Source organism: Pan troglodytes, chromosome 10 (genome assembly GCF_028858775.2).
Source record: "Pan troglodytes isolate AG18354 chromosome 10, NHGRI_mPanTro3-v2.0_pri, whole genome shotgun sequence".
Lineage (NCBI taxonomy): Eukaryota > Metazoa > Chordata > Mammalia > Primates > Hominidae > Pan > Pan troglodytes.
Genome location: NC_072408.2, coordinates 95,014,374 through 95,032,748, shown reverse-complemented (window position 1 = coordinate 95,032,748; position 18,375 = coordinate 95,014,374). Strand labels below are relative to the sequence as shown.

The 18,375-nt window shown below is 33.3% G+C and overlaps 1 protein-coding gene across 2 annotated transcripts in view; it reads right to left on the bottom strand.

Moving 5' to 3' along the window:
• Window positions 1-4,629: 4,629 nt before the first annotated feature.
• The window catches only part of TMTC3 (transmembrane O-mannosyltransferase targeting cadherins 3), a 57,182-nt gene continuing 43,436 nt past the window's right edge, over window positions 4,630-18,375 (bottom strand). Inside the window, exons 11-15 of one of the 2 annotated variants that reach the window (XM_063785961.1) lie at window positions 15,101-15,204; window positions 13,426-13,595; window positions 10,889-11,115; window positions 8,067-8,870; window positions 4,630-5,444 (exon numbers count right to left, since the gene is read on the bottom strand). In XM_063785961.1, coding sequence (XP_063642031.1) covers window positions 5,392-5,444; window positions 8,067-8,870; window positions 10,889-11,115; window positions 13,426-13,595; window positions 15,101-15,204 — 1,358 coding nt within the window. In that variant the 3' untranslated portion in view covers window positions 4,630-5,391. Of the gene's footprint in view, window positions 5,445-7,714; window positions 8,871-10,888; window positions 11,116-13,425; window positions 13,596-15,100; window positions 15,205-18,375 lie in introns of those variants that run through there. The other variant, XM_522486.8, reaches the window with a different exon arrangement.

Below are 18,375 nucleotides of genomic sequence, written 5' to 3'. Positions count from 1 at the left end.
GTAGAGGTGCCCAAGGTCTTGGGAGCCTACCCCTCATATCAGTGTGCCCTGGATATGGGACATGGAGTCAAAGGAGATTACGTTGGAGTTTTATGATTTAATGATGGGCCTGCTGGATTTTGCAGTTGTGAGGGGCCTGTAGCTCCTTTCTTTTGGGCATTTTCTCCCTTTTGGAATGGGAAAGTTTACCCAGTGTCTGTATCTCCATTGTATCTTGGAAGTAAATAATTTGTTTTGATTTTACAGGCTCATAGGTAGAAGGGACTTGACCTGGAACTTTTGAGTTAATGCTGGAATTAGTTAAGACTTTTGCGGACTATTGGGGAGGCATGATTATATTTAGCAATGTGAGAAGAACGTGAAATTTGGGGGGCCAGGGATGGATTGACATAATTTTGATATTTGTCCCCCCAAATCTCATGTTCAACTGTAATCTCTAATGTGGGAGGTGACTGGACCATAAAGGTGAATTTCTTATTAATGGTTTAGCACCATCCACTTGGTGATCTCCTCACTAGTGAGTGAGTTATCATGAGATTTAGTTGTTTAAAAAGTGTGTGGTGCTTCCCCCACTCCTATTGCTCCTGCTCTTGCCATATGGTGTGCCTGCTCCTGCCTCACCTTCTACCATAAGTAAAAGCTCCCTGAGCCCTCCATAGAAGCCAAGCAGATGCCAGCACCATGCTTATACATTGTGAGCCAATGAAACCTCTCTTTTAAAATAAATTACTCAGTCTGTTTTTTTTTCCACACCAATGCAAGAATGCCCTAATAGTCTTTTCTTTTTACTATAGTTATTTTAAAGTATTTGGTAACCTTAGTATTTATTTGGATAATTGGTATGTCTGCTGCTATTTTTGTCTTATTAGTCATATTTTTCTGCATTTTTGGATATGTAACTCAAAATCAGATAAGTATATATGGGGTACAAGAGAGATCAGTTTTAGGTTTGATGCAGGCTCCCTTCTACAGGATTTTGTCACCATAGCAAGGCAAAAATATGGGAGATTTTACTGTACTTTTACAGTCAAGGCCAACAATCTCCTGTGTCAATGGAGAACTCAGTATATAGCTCATGGGATGAACCAGGCTTGTGTTTGGTCTCTTCTAGTTTTCAATATATAATGCCATTCCCACGTGATTACCCAAAGTTCTGCCAGTTTCTCTTTCTCCTGGTAAGTTTCCTCCGCTCAGGACAATCCAAAGTTTCATTCCATATGCAGAATTTGGAAATGCTCCAAAAGAAGAAATTAGCTGGAAATGGCGAATGGCTCTTGTTGGAAGGACTCTTTTCTCTGGATTTTAATTTTCATGGTTCTAATTGCTTTTATTCGTAGCTCTCTAATACATATTATTTTATTTCATTTTATTTATTATTATTATTTTTGGAGACAGAGTCTCACTCTGTCGCCTAGGCTGGAGTGCAGTGGCACTATCTTGACTCACTGCAACCTCCGCCTCCCAGGTTCAAGTGATTCTCGTGCCTCAGCCTCCTGAGCAGCTGGGACTACAGGCAGGCATCACCACGCCTGGCTAATTTTTGTATTTTTAGTAGAGACAGGGTTTCACTATGTTGGGCAGGCTGATCTCGAATTCCTGACCTCAAGCAATCCACCTTCCCCAGCCTCCCAAAGTGCTGGAATTACAGATGTGAGCCACTGCACCTGGCTGTAACTCTCCAATATATTTTAAAATATGCCCTTTAATGTGTCTTTTAAAAAAATAGTTGTAGCTGTGAGAATTTTGGCATACCATGACCAACTATATCCTCCCTGAGGAAGTTCTCCTCCACTCTTTTGGTATTGATTTCTAATTTTGTTGTATTATGGTCATAGTATTCCGGAATTTACTGAGGTTTCTTTTGTGGTCTAATACTTACTCTAATTCTCCTATAATTATTAAGAAATAAGGCATAATCTCTGCGTCAATTGTAAAATTACATACAAATTTATAGTTCAAACTTACCATTATTTATTGTTTAAGCCTTAGGACACCTGATTTTTCTGCTTGATCCATTAGTTTCTTCAAGGGTTTTGTTAAAATCTCCAGCTACATTTTTTGATTTATCTACTGTCTTGTACTATTGTCTATTGTTGCTTGATCTATTTTTAGATTGTATCATTAGGTGGCATATGTATTTATGATAAACATATCTTCTTGTTCTATTATTCCACCAGTACACATTATTCATTTTTCCCTTATTCCTTTTCTTCCCTTTAGCTTTAAGTTCTATCTTGTCAGGTATTAAAATTCCTACACTAGCTTGCTTTTGGTTCATATTTCCTGTTAGACTGTCATGCTTTTATTCTTTAACTTCTCTATATCGTGTGTTTTGAAACAGCATATTGTTGAAGCTTTATAACACATTTATAATTAAATGTTATATATTTAAATATTCAAACATAACCATCAAGAGCCCCTTTTTGTTATTTAACCCGTTTATTCACTGTAATTATTGCTATATTAATTAAGTCTAACAGCTTCTGTAGTACTGCATTTTTAAATTTTCCCTTCTCCCATTATATTCCATCAGAATCTTCTTCTGATGGTTTAAAGGTTCTAGATCCTTTTTTTTTTTTTTTTTGAGACGAAGTCTCCCTTGGCCACCCAGGCTAGAGTGCAGTGGTGCGATCTCAGCTCACTGCAACTTCTACCTCCCAGGTTCAAGTGATAATCCTGCGTCAGCCTCCCAAGTAGCTGGGACTATAGGCATGCACCACCATGCCCAGCTAATTTTTGTATTTTTAGTAGAGGTGGGATTTCACCATGTTGGCCAGGCTGGTCTTGAACTCCTGAGCTCAAGTGATCTGCCCACCTCGACCTCCCAAAGTGCTGGGATTATAGGCCACGAGGTGTAGAGTCTTTATGTATGTATTTTTGTAGTATTTGTTTTAACCTAAGCCCATAATCATGCTTATTTGCCCTTAAACTTTGTCATTATTTTGAGTAGGTAAACCATTGGCAAGCTTTTATAATCCTTTGGTCTCTCTCCCCTACGTCTCTTCCCTGCTTCACGTTGTACATACTTTTTTTTCTTTCTTACAGTAAACTTTTTATCCACTGGCCACGCATTTGGAAGAGGTTGGGGGCAATGAATGCCTGAGAATATGATGCTTAGTAAACCACTGGGTTCTCAGTTCTGGGGCTTGGAGAAAATCTGGGCTAGAGATCTGGAATATATACAGCGGAAACTACTGCTCCACAGAAAGAGAAAAAGAAGAGTGGAAAAAGAACACTAGTATTCACTAGTATTTAAGTGATAGGCAGAGAAAAAGAAGACTGCAATGAAAACTATAGATCACTGAAGCAAATAGTCATAAAGGAAATCCTGTTAAAAATTTCCATGCTGTCCACTGCCCAGGACTTTTACACATATCACTGTTAAAACTAGATCTGATTCTGCTAACAATCTGGTTACTCAATTCCACTCTCAAAGGTCAGTAACCTGGCCTGTCAGGGCCAATCCAAAACAGTTACCTGGTCAGACGTGTTTGTTGCAGTTAGAAAGCTTTTTGAGACCTAATTTAGTTAGAAAGCAAGACTGGTAGAGAAACACCACATCCACGAAACCCATTCTACTGCCTGAAACTTTACAAAGAAAGTGGTTCACTTGACTTAACCTTTGATATGGCTAATAAGAAGATTCACCCATCATTTATACTTTAGTATGGGTTTGTTTAGTCAGTGTATGGTCCCAATATGTGAAACTAAACCATGGAGGCAAGCAATAGACAAAATTTTGACCATGCGTCTTTAAGAAAGGGCAAACTAGAATGGTTTTTTGAGGGTTATTTTATTTAAGGCAGAAACATGAAAGCATCACGTTATACGTGCTACTTGATGGAAATATGCTATCCATTGAGTCACAGAAATGTTGACGAAGAAAGTGAGTTACAAAGAAAGAACATGAATTTGCCTGGATCCAGTCTTCAGACTTTATCTTTCATTTTATGCTACCTCCCTGATGGCAGTGAACAGCACAAGGTAGTACAATTTTAAGGTGTCTCAGTTATGCATTTTAGCTTCATCCTAAGTATAATTTATCTTAGGCTATCTATGTACTTGTTAGCATAGATAGCTAAGGAACAAGCATTACTATTAGATTTCTAATCATTTGCTTGTTATCCTGTCACTGACATTACAGCTACTAGCACAAATACAAATTAAGTCATATGCATCAAATCCAAGACTTTAAGCCTTGTGTTTATACTAATGACTAATATTTATTATTTGCTATGTGCTAGAAACTCTAAGCAATTTAAATATATTAATATATACAATATATCATATAAATATATAAATCCTCTTCACAACTTTAAGAGGAAAATGTTTTTCCCAACTTGTAGATGAAGAAACTGAGGACATATAGGTAGAACAATTTCCTCTAAGTTATGCCAGAGGCAATACCAGGCACATATAGAAATGAAATTCGTATAAAATTCCAAGTCTGAGTTGTTTCCTTTTCTTAATTTGGTGGTTGTCACTCATGTTTGAAAATGTATCACTCTCAGAAACTTATTTAATGTCTTTCTCAGATCACTCCTAATAAATTACGTCAGCTCTTCTTCATAAAAGAAGAAATCTCTATATACAATGTTGTATTTTTTTAACACTAAAAGGCAAGCCAGGTTATGGTTTTAAGAAGTACCAATTTAATAATGAATACTTAGAAATATGGTACACAGATACCATAGTAATATAAAATGCATACAATTTTAAATTATTTTCTTATAAACTCTCTACATGAATGGCTGACGGCTTCCAACAGATAAACTTTTGGACAAAGGTACAAGATATTTTTGGGCATTCATTTTAAATACCATCTAGTTATCCAATTAGGAGGTTTCTAAAAAAATAAGTATGACAAATATATGGATTTCTGAAGTATAAACTGACATACAAATCTATATATTTTCTTAATACTTTACTTTTCATTAAAGCATCTTTAAAGCATTCTGTAACATGAAGTTGAGAGTTCAAATTAGATGTAATGAAAAGGCATGAGGTTTTATTAGAACTGTGTAATTCACATACCAAATTTTTACATAAAAGTAAACAAACACAAAATTGAAAAGCAAAATACGTTATTTTACTCTCCAAGTTACCAATTTCAGAAAACTACTCACTGGAAAAATTAATATTCCCAATTATGAATGTTAATAAGAAAACATGTAGGTGCAATTCCAGAAACTTAATTCTACCTTCTAAGAAGCAGTGAAGGAGTAAGGTAACACTGCCCTTTGGGGATTGTCAAAGCTTTTCTAGAACTGCTGGAGAGCTGATTCTCTTTTGAGACAGTGAGAATTAAAACTCTATCCATTCACCAGCATACAAACCTGTGATAAGCTCTCTTTTCCAAACTTCCATATGATCAGAACTCTGAACCATAGGTTAGTGAATTGACCTTAAATGTGCCCACCTCCTCCATCTCACTGAACAGGCAGCTCCAGAGGAAAAAAAAAAAAAAAAATCCATTATCTTTTCTTACCTGAACAGTTTGAATGAAATATCTATTTTGAAGTTATAGAGAAGAAACAATAGTCTTACACAGGGGCTAGTTTGATGGAACTTAAACTCTTAAATTTCATGTAATAAATGCTAGTTATTAGAAGAATATGTTCTTTAGTGGAATTTAAACCATCAAAACTTAACTGGGTACATTACTAGTTTTAAAAGTTAACATGGGAGAAATAAAAGGATTTTCCTGCACTAATTTAGAGCAGTGGTCTTCAACTCTGACTACAAATTAGAATCACTCAAAGAGCTTTTGGAAAAACAAGCATGGCTCCATCTTCCAGAAATTTAGACTTAATTGTTATGAGGTGGATTCCATATTAAAAGTCCTCAGATGATTCTAATATGAAGTGAGGGTTGAAAACCACTGATTTAAAACAATTATTAAATTATTAATTACTTACGGTGGTCTTGATTTAAATAAATTATTTAAAATTCAAATACATGAGCACTTTTTATGTAATAGGCACAGTTCTAATAATAAGGTAATTTTTTAATAAAAATCATTGGATAACATTAATAGATACATTTTATCATTTGAATTATATAAATTTATTAAAATATTACTCAAACTTCTATTACAGTCTGCTGTCACAAAAGATTTCCTATTAACTTTTCTGAACTACCCTCCACTGGATACTATGGCAAAAGAGATCACACTCAGAAACTTTTCCTTAAGAAAGATACATGGAGAGAGCATAAGAATTTTAAGAATTCATTTTCAAGTCACAGTACATGAGGTATTCTCCATCTTTTATCTGGAGTCACAAGCCATAACCTAAGAACTGAAATTAGGCATTGTTTGGATGCTTAACAGAATCTCCTAGATCAAGACCAACTCCCACTGGTTATCAGTGCTTGCTTTAAACTACCTAAAAAAAAAAAAATCTATGGCAGATCCTTAGGGAACCTAGTAAGAGTGGGTCTTCTAATGCAGACCTTGTATCTTATGACCTATTTATAAAACAATTCTTAAAAAAATTACAGGATATGGTTTTTGAAACATATATAATTAGAAATTAGTTATCTCAAAGGAACTAAAAAATATATAGTTTTGAAATACTACATAATTAGAAATTACTATCCCAGGATGATAGCCAGAGCTTTCATATTTTAAATTAGAACCAACTTTTTAAGGTATTATAAAGCTCATTTAAAAGGTACTTTAATTCAAGAAAAAAAAATCAGGTTTAAATTAGTAAGTTTAATTTGTAACTTTTTAAACCTATTTTTCAGGTTTAAATTAGTAAGTTTAATTTGTAACTATTTTTAACCTATTTTTCAGGTTTAAATTTGCCCAAACCAACTGAAAAATTTATTAATACTATAGTAGGCTAATTATCTTTTATATCCAGACATTAGGCCAAAAATGATACAATTCTGGTTAATCCATAATATATGCATATATAGGAAAATGCAATAGTAATTTGTTTTCCATACTTGATGATTAAAATAGCTTCAAATATTTTATGAAAGCTTAGTCAAAATAAATATTTAATAAAAAGATATACCATAACAAAATATCAAGAAGTTAGTGTTTCAAAATAAACTGTCACATTGTTTTGCTTTCAGTCAAACAGAACTGAATTCAGTGGCTTAAGGTATCTAAGCATAATTAAATTGTGACTTTGGAAACAAAAAAATTAAAATCCAGGTTAAGACTACAGAGCTAACACAAAGATGAAAGAGAAGTTTACTACGTTATAACTCAAAAGTTTAGAGTTATTGGGACTTCTCAATGACTACGATCTAAGAAACATGAATAATTTGGGGAGTAAAAGTAAAAAAAAAAATCATGATTATGTGATTCATGTTGTGACACTCTCAATAAGTAAAATCAAACAACAAAAAATACAGTATATATGAGCACCATTAAAAATGTGTGTATGTAGCTATACATGTGTCAAACTTTACCTGATTAAAAATTGCATTTAAAGTTAAAAACAAGTATACAATTATGAAAATACCTTCTCAAGCTAACATGTCATGACTTACTTTAAAATGTTTCATCAAGCATTCCTTCTAAAACTCAACTAAGGAATACAACATAAAAAAAGCCAGTATTCTTTTGTAGTGCAAATCCCTTGATTAAACAGAATTACTTAAGTGTTTTCAATTCATAGTTAGATTCTAAGAGATGCAAGAAAAATGAAGTAGGCAAATAAATGGGAATTAACAGAATAAACCAGCACATGTTGGATTTGTCCTCAAGGGATTATCATTCAGGCCTCAAAATTATTTTTAATTGAGAGCAGTAAAGATTACATTGCCAGAAACACCTTCTTTCTATAATAAAAGTTGTAAATTTGTCACTTCTGCTGTAATATTTCTGCTATATTCACCCACACTGTGAAAACAGCGATATATAATATACATCCTGGGATAATACAGGTCTTTAATTAAAATCTTATTTTGATCCTACTTCAAGGCAGCTCATGATTGACCATTAGGAACCCTTGAACCTTTTTTCAAAGCTCCCAGTAAAAGCAATCACATGATATGGATTGATGTTCTTTGATACCATTGTCACGATAAATATTAATGTTATTCACCATTTAAAATACGTTCAATCTCTTCTAGTCTTTTTAAAGCAGCAACTCTTTTCTTCTCAATTTCTTTGATGTCTTTTGTTGTTTTGTGGGGGGTCTCTTCGTCTCCATTTTTTCCTAATTGTTTGTTGGATTTAGACTGACTTTTATTATCACTTGTTTTTACTATTTGTGTTTGTCTGGATTCACCTCTAATTTCTTTTACACTTTCAGTTGGAATTTTCTTTCCTTCCACACTTGAAATCTTACTGGTTGGGAATATTGGCTCTATAAAACTAGATGAGGAAATCTTATCCCTGACTATATTCAAATGGCGCTGAATATATTCTTCATGTGGTGCTAATGCCAGTGTTTCAAGAAGGCATCTTTCAGCTTTTAATAAGTCTTTTTCTTCAAAATAAACAACACAAAGATTGTGTTTTCCTTGCACATTGCTTGGATCCATCTCCAAAATCCTTTCAAAACATTTTTTTGCTCCTAGTATATCTTTCTTTTGATTCATCAGAATGTCTCCTTTTAAAATGAGGCCCTTGATATGATCAGGGTAGTATCTGAGTAACTCCTCCAAAATTGGCAAAGCCTTTAATTCCTTTGCAGTCTGGGAATACAGGAGAGCCAGATTAAACAAAGCACTTCGGAAGTCGGCTTGTAACTTTATGGCTTTCTTCATCCAAATCTCTGCTTCATTGTCCTTTTTGTCATCCATGGCAAGCATTCCCAAATTGAAATAGCCATTAGCATCTAGTGGCTCTTCATTTATATAACTTAGAAGTCGTTTTCTAGCTTCAGGTCTGAGTTTAACCTCACCTAGAAAGTTTTTTTAAAGAAAAAATATATTGTTAATAAAATAATTAAATGTGAGGAACAAAGCCATTTTCAAATACTTAGATTACAAAAAGACAGCTTCAAAACAACTAATTTCCATAGTTAAAAAAAGTAGAAAGCAAAAATCTCGAAGTCTTCATAGGAAAAGCAAAATATTTGCAACAGTAAAAAGATAGCTTATTTCTTTTCCTTTAAAGCAGTAACAGTGCTTCAGAAACCAAAAGGAGAGAAATGTCTCTTATAATTTAGAATTCAATTGGAAATAGAAGGAAAATAGAGAATTCAGAAAAAGAAGCATGGGATTTGCCAACAAAGACATGTATTCAATCTTGATTCTGATAACATTATGACTTTATACACTGAACATGTTATTTAACTTCTCTGGGTTAACTGAGTTTTCTAATAATTATATGATGTATATCGAAAAAATGTTCAGCAAATAGTAACTATTGCTGGGTAGAAAAAAGCTTCCGAATGACTGTATCACATTTTTAAAAATGTTACTTCAAAGTTTTAGGAATGTTTCAAGGACAAAAACATACCATTAAATATAGGGCTATAAAATTAGGATTTAGGAAACATGTATCTTCTTTTTTTTGAGACAGGGTCTCACTATGTCACTCAGGCTGGAGGGCAGTGCTGTGTCCACAGGTCACTGTAACCTCAAACTCCTGGGCTCAAGCAATCCTCCCACCCTGGCTTCCCAAGTAGCTGGGACTACAGGCATGTGCCATCATTTCTGGCTGATTTTAAAATTGTTTGTGGAGACAGAGTTTTACTATGTTGCCCAGGCTATCCTCAAACTCTTGGCCTCTAGTGATCCTCCCCACCCTGGCCTCCCTAAGTGTTGGGATTACAGGCATCAGCCACTGCCTGGCAGGAAACAAATCTCCATTGAGATAATTTCTATTGCAAAAAAAAATCCCCCCCCCCCCCAAAAAAAGTTCAAGTTCTACAATTACAAACCTTATAGTACAATCTTGTGTCGAATAATGAGCATCCTTCATGATTATCAAGGTAGAAAACCTTACAAAAATAGTAGCTTTTCTCCAAATTTATACTTTTTTGGACACCAGGCATAAAGACTTCTCTCTATTCTTTTATTTGGCAGCACGATGGATAAAGAAAATTTGAAAATAAATCAGGAGGCTTCAGTTCTTATCTTGGGTTACCTATTTAGCCATATGACTTGGGGGCAGTCATAAAATCTATTTGGTTTTCACTCTACTAAATAGAAGACTGGCAAATGCAAACTCAAAGGTCTTCTTTAGCTCTAAAATACTATGACTTTATGATTCTTTCATATTTTACAAAAGTTTTATGAAATGTATCTAAAAAATAACTAAACATTATAATAAAGAGATTTTTCTAATTTAAAAATTAAAAAGATTACAAATCATATACACTATCTTATGAGGCAGAACTGAAATTCCTATATAAAATATGGATGAAGGATCCAGATTTACTGTGGTTAATAATTTAGTTTTGCTAAATTATAGGAAATATAAAAAATTACAACAATATCTCAGAAAACGTAGTAAAACTGGATATAAAATGGTGCCAAAAGTATTTGCTCTTATGAATCAAAAGAAAATAAAATGCTATTTTTTTGAAAACATATGCTCTTGGCTCCTCACAGCCAATTATGTAAAAAATTTCACAAGTTCATATTATTTGGAGAGTTTATATATAAGTTACATTACGTTTATGTATATAAAATGACAAAATAGTTAATGTTGCTTAATAGACTGCCTGAAAAATTAGTCTTAACACATGCCAGAAGAATTAAAAATCAGTATTATCATATGTTAGAATGCATATTACTTGAAAATAGTTTACTTCAAGTATTTTAAATATTCTTTCTATAAATCAGTTAAGCACAGTATTGCTATAAACTGTCAATACACAAAGTGTTTGCCATGGGTAATAAAGTTAAATTAAGGTCTTATTATATTATAAACTACAATTTGTATAAACAGAAATATTTTGAGAAAACATACCTGATTCTTGCATTACTATAGCAGAGTTGAATAATGCTAGTTTATGCTTTGGATTTAGTTCCAGAGCACGATTAAAGTTTTTTAGGGCTTCATTTGGTTCTTTAAGTTCAATATGTACAATTGCCAAGTTGTACCAAAGATCTGCATTATTTCTGTCCAGCTCTAGTGCTTTAAGATATGCTTCCTTTGCTTTAAGAGGTTTATTCATTTTTAAAAGCAATTCTCCTCTGTGGAAAAATCAAACACAAGCTTTACTTATATTACCATCTCAGTTTGTAGATACAATTTTTGCCAAGTTTTAAGCCTTTCCACATACAGCTTTTTTTTTCTCTTAACTCAGACTCTTAAAAAACTCTCTTTCGAAAACAACTCTTTGAAACTGTCCTCAAATCTGAACTCCTTAGTTCAGTATATTTGGCTTGATATATTTTCAAATATTATTTAAGAAGAAAAAAATTATGCCTGATTTCAGAGGGCAACCTATCAGGAGGAATCCAGGAAGGAGGACAGAGCAAATATATTCTTTGACTTTATCTTAAAAGGAGACAGACTAAACTGCATCAGAAAAAGGGCAGCTAGCCAGAGTGAGAGATTAACGAATTTGTCAGGTGACAAAATAACAGCATTAGAAGAAAAAAATGACATATAGTAGTGGTAAGAGAAATTCCAATATTTGAATGTATAATAGAAGGCTCACTATGCAAAAAACCAAAATATTAAAAATCTGTAACCCCTTCTTATATTAATTTAGTCCTCATCAATGTCTTCTTATAATATGACCATTCTTAAAAAAAAAAAAAAAAAGAAAAAAAAAAAAGAAAAAAGCTGGGCATGGTGGCTCGTTCCTGTAATCCCAGCACTTTGGGAGGCTGAGGTGGGCAGATCACTTGAGGTCAGGAGTTGGAGACCAGCTGACCAACATGGCAAAACTCTGTCTCCACTAAAAATACAGAAATTTGCCAGGCATGGTGGCACGCACCTGTAGTCCCAGCTAATAGTGAGGCTGAGGCACAAGAATTACTTGAACCCAGGAGGCAGAGGTAGCAGTTAGCCGAGATCACACCACTGCACTCCGGCCTGGATAACAAAGCGAGACTCTGTCACAAACAAACAAACAAACAAACAAACAAACAGAAAAAGGACTAAAAAAAAAAGCTGAACAGGTAGAGTGGGAGGGATTAATCTGACCTGTAGGTAACTTTGAGGAACACACTTAGAATTGAGGACCAGTTAAGAAACCATTGTGGCCGGGCGCGGTGGCTCACGCCTGTAATCCCAGCACTTTGGGAGGCCGAGGCGGGCGGATCACGAGGTCAGGAGATCGAGACCATCCTGGCTAACACGGTGAAACCCCGTCTCTACTAAAAATACAAAAAATTAGCCGGGCGTGGTAGCGGGCGCCTGTAGTCCCAGCTACTCGGGAGGCTGAGGCAGGAGAATGGCGTGAACCCGGGAGGCGGAGCTTGCAGTGAGCCGAGATCGCGCCACTGCACTCCAGCCTGGGCGACAGAGCGAGACTCCGTCTCAAAAAAAAAAAAAAAAAAAAAAGAAACCATTGTATAAATCTTTCTAGTGTGGTTCTATTTTCTGTTAGAAAATTTTAAAAAGTAATTTTGCTTAAAGAATTATTTTTACATATGTACAAATAATATTTAAGTAGTGATATGAGGGTTGTTCTTATAATACTACTCTTTCCTATAGTATCAGCACAGAAATAAAATAAAAGGAACAACAATTAATATTCTCATTAAAACCACTTCTAGAATGAATGTCCAAAATATTATTTTTTTAACGTAGAGATTGTTGAATAGTTCTTTATGAATTAAACATGACAGGTGTTATTTATAGATACAACCCTGCTAATAAACTCAATAGGCAAGGCGGAACAAAGACAACCCCAACTTACAAACAGATTTTATCTCAAAAACTTAAATTCAGAATGTACTTTCCCCAAAGGAAAAAATGTTACAAATTACTATTAGTTTTCTGGACCAGGCTACAAAACGAAGTTTAAAAACACATTTTTCCTCAAAAGTAATACAAATGATAACACATACATGAGAAAATAAATGAAGTTTTAACATGTGGTGCCAGAAAACTTTTTTTTTGGCTGAGAACCAAGATGTTTTCTTTGTGTCAAAGGCATCAATAACCAATCAACTCTAAAAAACAAGAAAGTTCCTGAGAGTTTGATATTAGAAGTAACTATTATAAAATGTAAGTTTCAAGTTTTAATTTAAATAGGAAAAGAACAATTTTGGTGATGGGAAGAAAATGAAACTAAGACAGAGCTGCTTCTACCCTTTCCTTAATACAAACCTAAGTTGGCTATTACAAGTTAGGGATTCCCCTTGTTAATTTCAAATCAATAAAATCTGACTGTCAGTCTAAAAAGTTATGCCCTTCTATGCACTTGGTTGCTAAGTAAGATTAGTAAAAACATAATTTTTTTTCAAAAAAAGCCAATTCATTCAAAATGTACATAGAGATGCAGTTTCAATATTCCATAATGATAGCTTAAAGTTGAACTGGGATACCTGCTAATGTAAGCCTGCTTGAAGTCGGGCCTCATGCTTATTGCTTGACGGTACAGCTGATCTGCTTCTTCCAGTCGGGACTCGTTTGCTCGGATCAGGTTAGCCAGATTGATATAAACATTTAGGTGGTTAGGGGCAATTCTGGCTGCATATTTTTTACCAGGAATAATCTGTTTAGAAGAAAAGGCATTTTCATGATTTGATATTTCAGTATCAAAAATCAAAAGTACATATTCCTATTGGCTAATTCAAAATAACTCAGAACATAGTGTAAAAAATACACTGGACTGAGAGATCAGGGTTCTACTCCTGTTTTGACTAAACCTAAGATACCTTGATTTCTAAAAGTTCTGATTTGTTTGACTTCAGAAAAAGACAGATACAAATAAAAAGTTAATAATCCACTGAGGTGGCATGAATGAAAAAATATATCCTTAATGCCACAAAGTACTATTTTATTTACATTTTTGAGGATACTGTAAGTAAAATATTTTTATTCACATTTTTGTGTTTTCTTTTACATTTTTATTATTTATTTTTAACAAAGTGGTAAAATTAGTGGCATAGTCTTATGTCCTCAGAAAAAATAGCTTAAGCTGGGCTGAAGTTTTCTCAATTGTAATAATATTTATAGTAATATTAATAGTGATAGGATAGTTAATTTTTTTAAAGTTGAACTGTATGACATTTTAAGGATTATTTTAATCCTTAACTGTAACAGTTAAATTGTATTTGTTATTGGTTTTTATCATATCTAATTTATTGTGTTCACTAGAAGTCTGGATCCATATATACTATGTATTATAAAAACCTTAATTTAATAATCAGACTGTTTAATTTCCAAACTTCACCAGACAAGTGAGTCCTTAGTATTCTGGAATAAATTAACTATCCTACTGTCACAACCCAGAAATATTTTGCTGATAACATGAAAATTGACATAGGGTAAGATCTTCCAATTTTGATACTACCTTATGTTTAATGAATCTTATTCTAACAACTGATGGACACAATATAGTAAGAGATGTATCTACTAATTTTATGACTTTTATTTATTTTTTGATAGGAATAATGTTGAATTGTATGCTTAATATACATAAATAAAATTATATTTATTTAAAGTCATTAACTTGCTGATAACTCATCATCAAGAATATCTAAAATTCATACTTTATGAATTTAGTTTTTACAAATGGACTATAAAAACAATTTTTAAAATTAAGTGAGCTACGGCCGGGCACAGTGGCTCATGCCTGTAATCCCAGCACTTTGGGAGGCTGAGGTGGGCAGATCACGAGGTCTGGAGTTCGAGACCAGCCTGGCCAATATGGTGAAACCCCGTCTCTACTAAAAATACAAAAATTAGCCGGGTCTGGTGGCATGCACCTGTAGTCCCAGCTACTCGGGAGGCTGAGGCAGAAGAATCACTTAAACCTGGGAGGCAGAGGTTGCAGTGAGCTGAGATCGTGCCACTGCACTCCAGTCTGGGCGATACAGCAAGACTCCATCTCCAAAAAAAAAAAAAAAAAAATTAAGTAAGCTAGAAAAATGTAATTCTTTATAAAACTTACTTTTATATCAACTAACTGAAGAAAAGATATTTTCCTTCTAGATAATTCTATTCAATATGGACATCTAATAGATATGACACAATAGATAAATTATGGCAACTTACTTGAGGCATCAGTGATTTAGCCATCATGTAAGATTCTTCAGCTTCTTTGGTTCTATTTAAATTTTTATAAGTTCTTCCTACATTCATATGGGCACCAATATCATCTAAAATTTTAAAACAATCATTTGTTGGCAAGTATACAACTGATATATTCAATATACTCAATGAAATGATTAAATGTATTCGATATATAAACAAGTATTCAATGTAACTAATGAGAAGACATATTTCCAGAAACAAACACACTAGGCAAAAATGCAAAAGCAGGCAACAGGTCCTGCTTCTTCCTTAAAGTTCTTGTAATTTAACTTGTTATAACTTAAAACCAATGGTATACACAAAATTACTTAAAGCACATAAAGACAGAAAATACATACATGGCATGAAAAAACTATTTGAATGGATTTTTGAAGAGTTGAGACATAAGAGAGATAAAGGTAATGAAGAAATTTTTATTACCTTCCTTCATTGTATTTTACTACACTAAAGCTTGCTTCTATTTACTTAATCTCATAGCTTAGGAATTCACTCAAAAGGTACAGCTCAACTCTACAAGTAAAATGAATCATCAGGATTTTTAGAATTATTTCAAGTGTTATAACAAATATGCATCATGGTGGAACAGGGGCAAAGAGACTGAAAAAAAAACTTTGCCATTCGATTTTTAAAAATTTTTGTGACTGTGGCTAGAATGAGAGTATAATGGAACATAATGATAATAGTATTACTTAAGATGCAGTGGCCCAGCTCTTTTAAATGATAATAAACTCCTTAAAATTAATTTTAGATTTTTTTAAAAGGTTGTGTTAATTTTAGAATGTCAGGAACTTATGTCTCATTTTCTGATGTGGAAAGTAAAAATCCCAGCAAATTTATTCAGGGATAGGAAAAAAAATGTAGTTGAAATAGGAAAGAGATGAGGATTCATTGTACAGTAGCTTTTTAAAAAGATATACTTGCCAGTAAGTATTTCAAAGGTTTGGAACAATGATAGAAGGAAGGTAGAAGATCTTAAATCAGACAGTTTATACTCAACATGAACTAACAGACATGAAAAGGTTCATTATGATTACTACTTGCCTTGTGATACCAATTATTTTGCAATTGTGCAATAATTCTTTGCCTGCAACTCCTAGGACACATAGGGGCCAAACATATATATCTTGGGCATTCCCTGAGTAACAGTCCTAAGAACTTGCTATATAATGTTTTAGGCTGGCAATTGTGTGCACTGCACAAAAACTGGCAGATGTGGCCCAGGTTTGATTACAGATAAGTTTAGGAGTAAGGAAGTTGATTTTTTTCTTTTTAGATGTATTGCTGAGTCTCATGGAGCCAAGAGGGGTCAAGCAAAAAAAAAACGTTTAAGCTAGCCATTCTTAATTCTGGCTGCAAATCAGAATACCTGTGTAGTTTAAAAAAAAGTCAGATACTTCAGCCCCACCTAGGTCCATCAAAACATAATGTTCAGAAATGAAATCTGCAAAAACATGTTCATAAAAAGTGTCAAAGGCAATTCTGATGTAGAATCAGGGCTGAAAATCATTGTATTACCAATTGCATATAAAATATGCAGTATAGTGATTAGATCAGGGTATTTGCTTGCATTATATGTATCAAAACATCACTATATAGCCCATGAATATGTACTATTATTGTCAATTAAAAATATGGAGTAGTCTTTGCTTTTATATCTTTTTCTTTTTTCTTTTTTTTACCAGATAAATCCATACCGTATGTTTATAGAGCTCAGAATGTTATTTAGGAAAAGCTAAGGTACATAGAACCTGAAAAAATTATACACTAAGAATTTAAGAATAAACTGAAAATTTGTTAAAATAAAAGTGTAATTATGCCAGCTGAGTATTTAAAATGTTATTGAAATTATCCCCAACAAATGTTAGAAAAGAAAGAGGTTATATACTTAGATAAAAAATGAGGTGAATTACTATCCATTGAAATCATGCTCTTAGAATTAAGGCCAGGAGATATTGTCATTAATGTAGACTTCAGACACTAGAGTATAGCAGCCCTATGTTTTCAAAGAGCAGAGATGCAATTAGATATTGTTTAGCATCAAAAAGGCCACTCAATACAGCTAATAAAATGAAAGACATAATTTCTAAGCAATTCTTTATAATTTACAAAGTTTTAAGATTCTAGAGGGCAAAATAGTATCACTTTTAAGTAAATTTAAGTATTAAAAAAAGGTAAGAAAAGAAGGCAAGATGTAAAAAATCAATGACATTTAAATGACTAAAGAAACTAAAGGAACTTCAAAGAACAAGCCCACTCTTACCAATACCTATCCAAAACAACAGCAGCATGAGTTAACAATCTAGCTTTTAATTCAATGGTAAATGAGGACCTCACAAATCTCAAATGTAGTCTCAGTTTGTCAATACTAGGTTTCTATAATCAGTTAATTTTTCCAGAATCCTAGTTGAGTCTCTTTCATTTCTATCTCTCCTCACATCTCTAATATCATATTTTCACTAGGAAAACAAAGGAACTTTGTTTAGAAGGCAACTTACCTCACTGCTAAAGGTTATGAACTTACCTGCATGAATGTTTGCATGTGTTTTTAATAGTAACAAACACCTGTGTACACAGGTTTACAGTCACCATTTGTTTGAAATGACAGTAGTTATTAGACACTGGTTCACATGTGATCTCAGTCATCCTGCCTAGGGATGCAAATGTGATGTGGCTGGGAAGTTTTCAGGCAACTGTGTATAACTAATACACAGCTGCCCAACAGTGAAATATTAGCTGCCCAACAGTGAAGTATTCTCACATTGATGGCTTAGGCAATTATGTAGAGTTTCAGTATTTCCTGTCCACAAAATTATCAATTTATTTAAAAAAATAAATTTATAAATATCTGGAATCTCCTAGGAACTCTCTATCCTTCATAAATATAGATGTAAAAATTACTAATAGCATTTTAACAAATAAAATATAATAAAGATAATAAGTCACAATCAAATTGTGTATTACTGAAGGCAAGGTTGTTTTAACATTATGAAATCAATTGATGATATCCACTATATTAACAGACAAAAAAAATAAAAACCTTATCATCATCTCAAATGGTGCACAAAAGCATTTGACAGAATCCAACATTTACTTGTGTTAAAAATTCTCAGCAAATGAAGAATTAAGAAAGGCAGGAGAGCTCTCCTATACTGCTGGTGGGAAATACATTTTTTGGAACATAATTTAGCAGCCTTTAAAAAGTTAAACATACAGAAATCATATGACCATGCCATTTT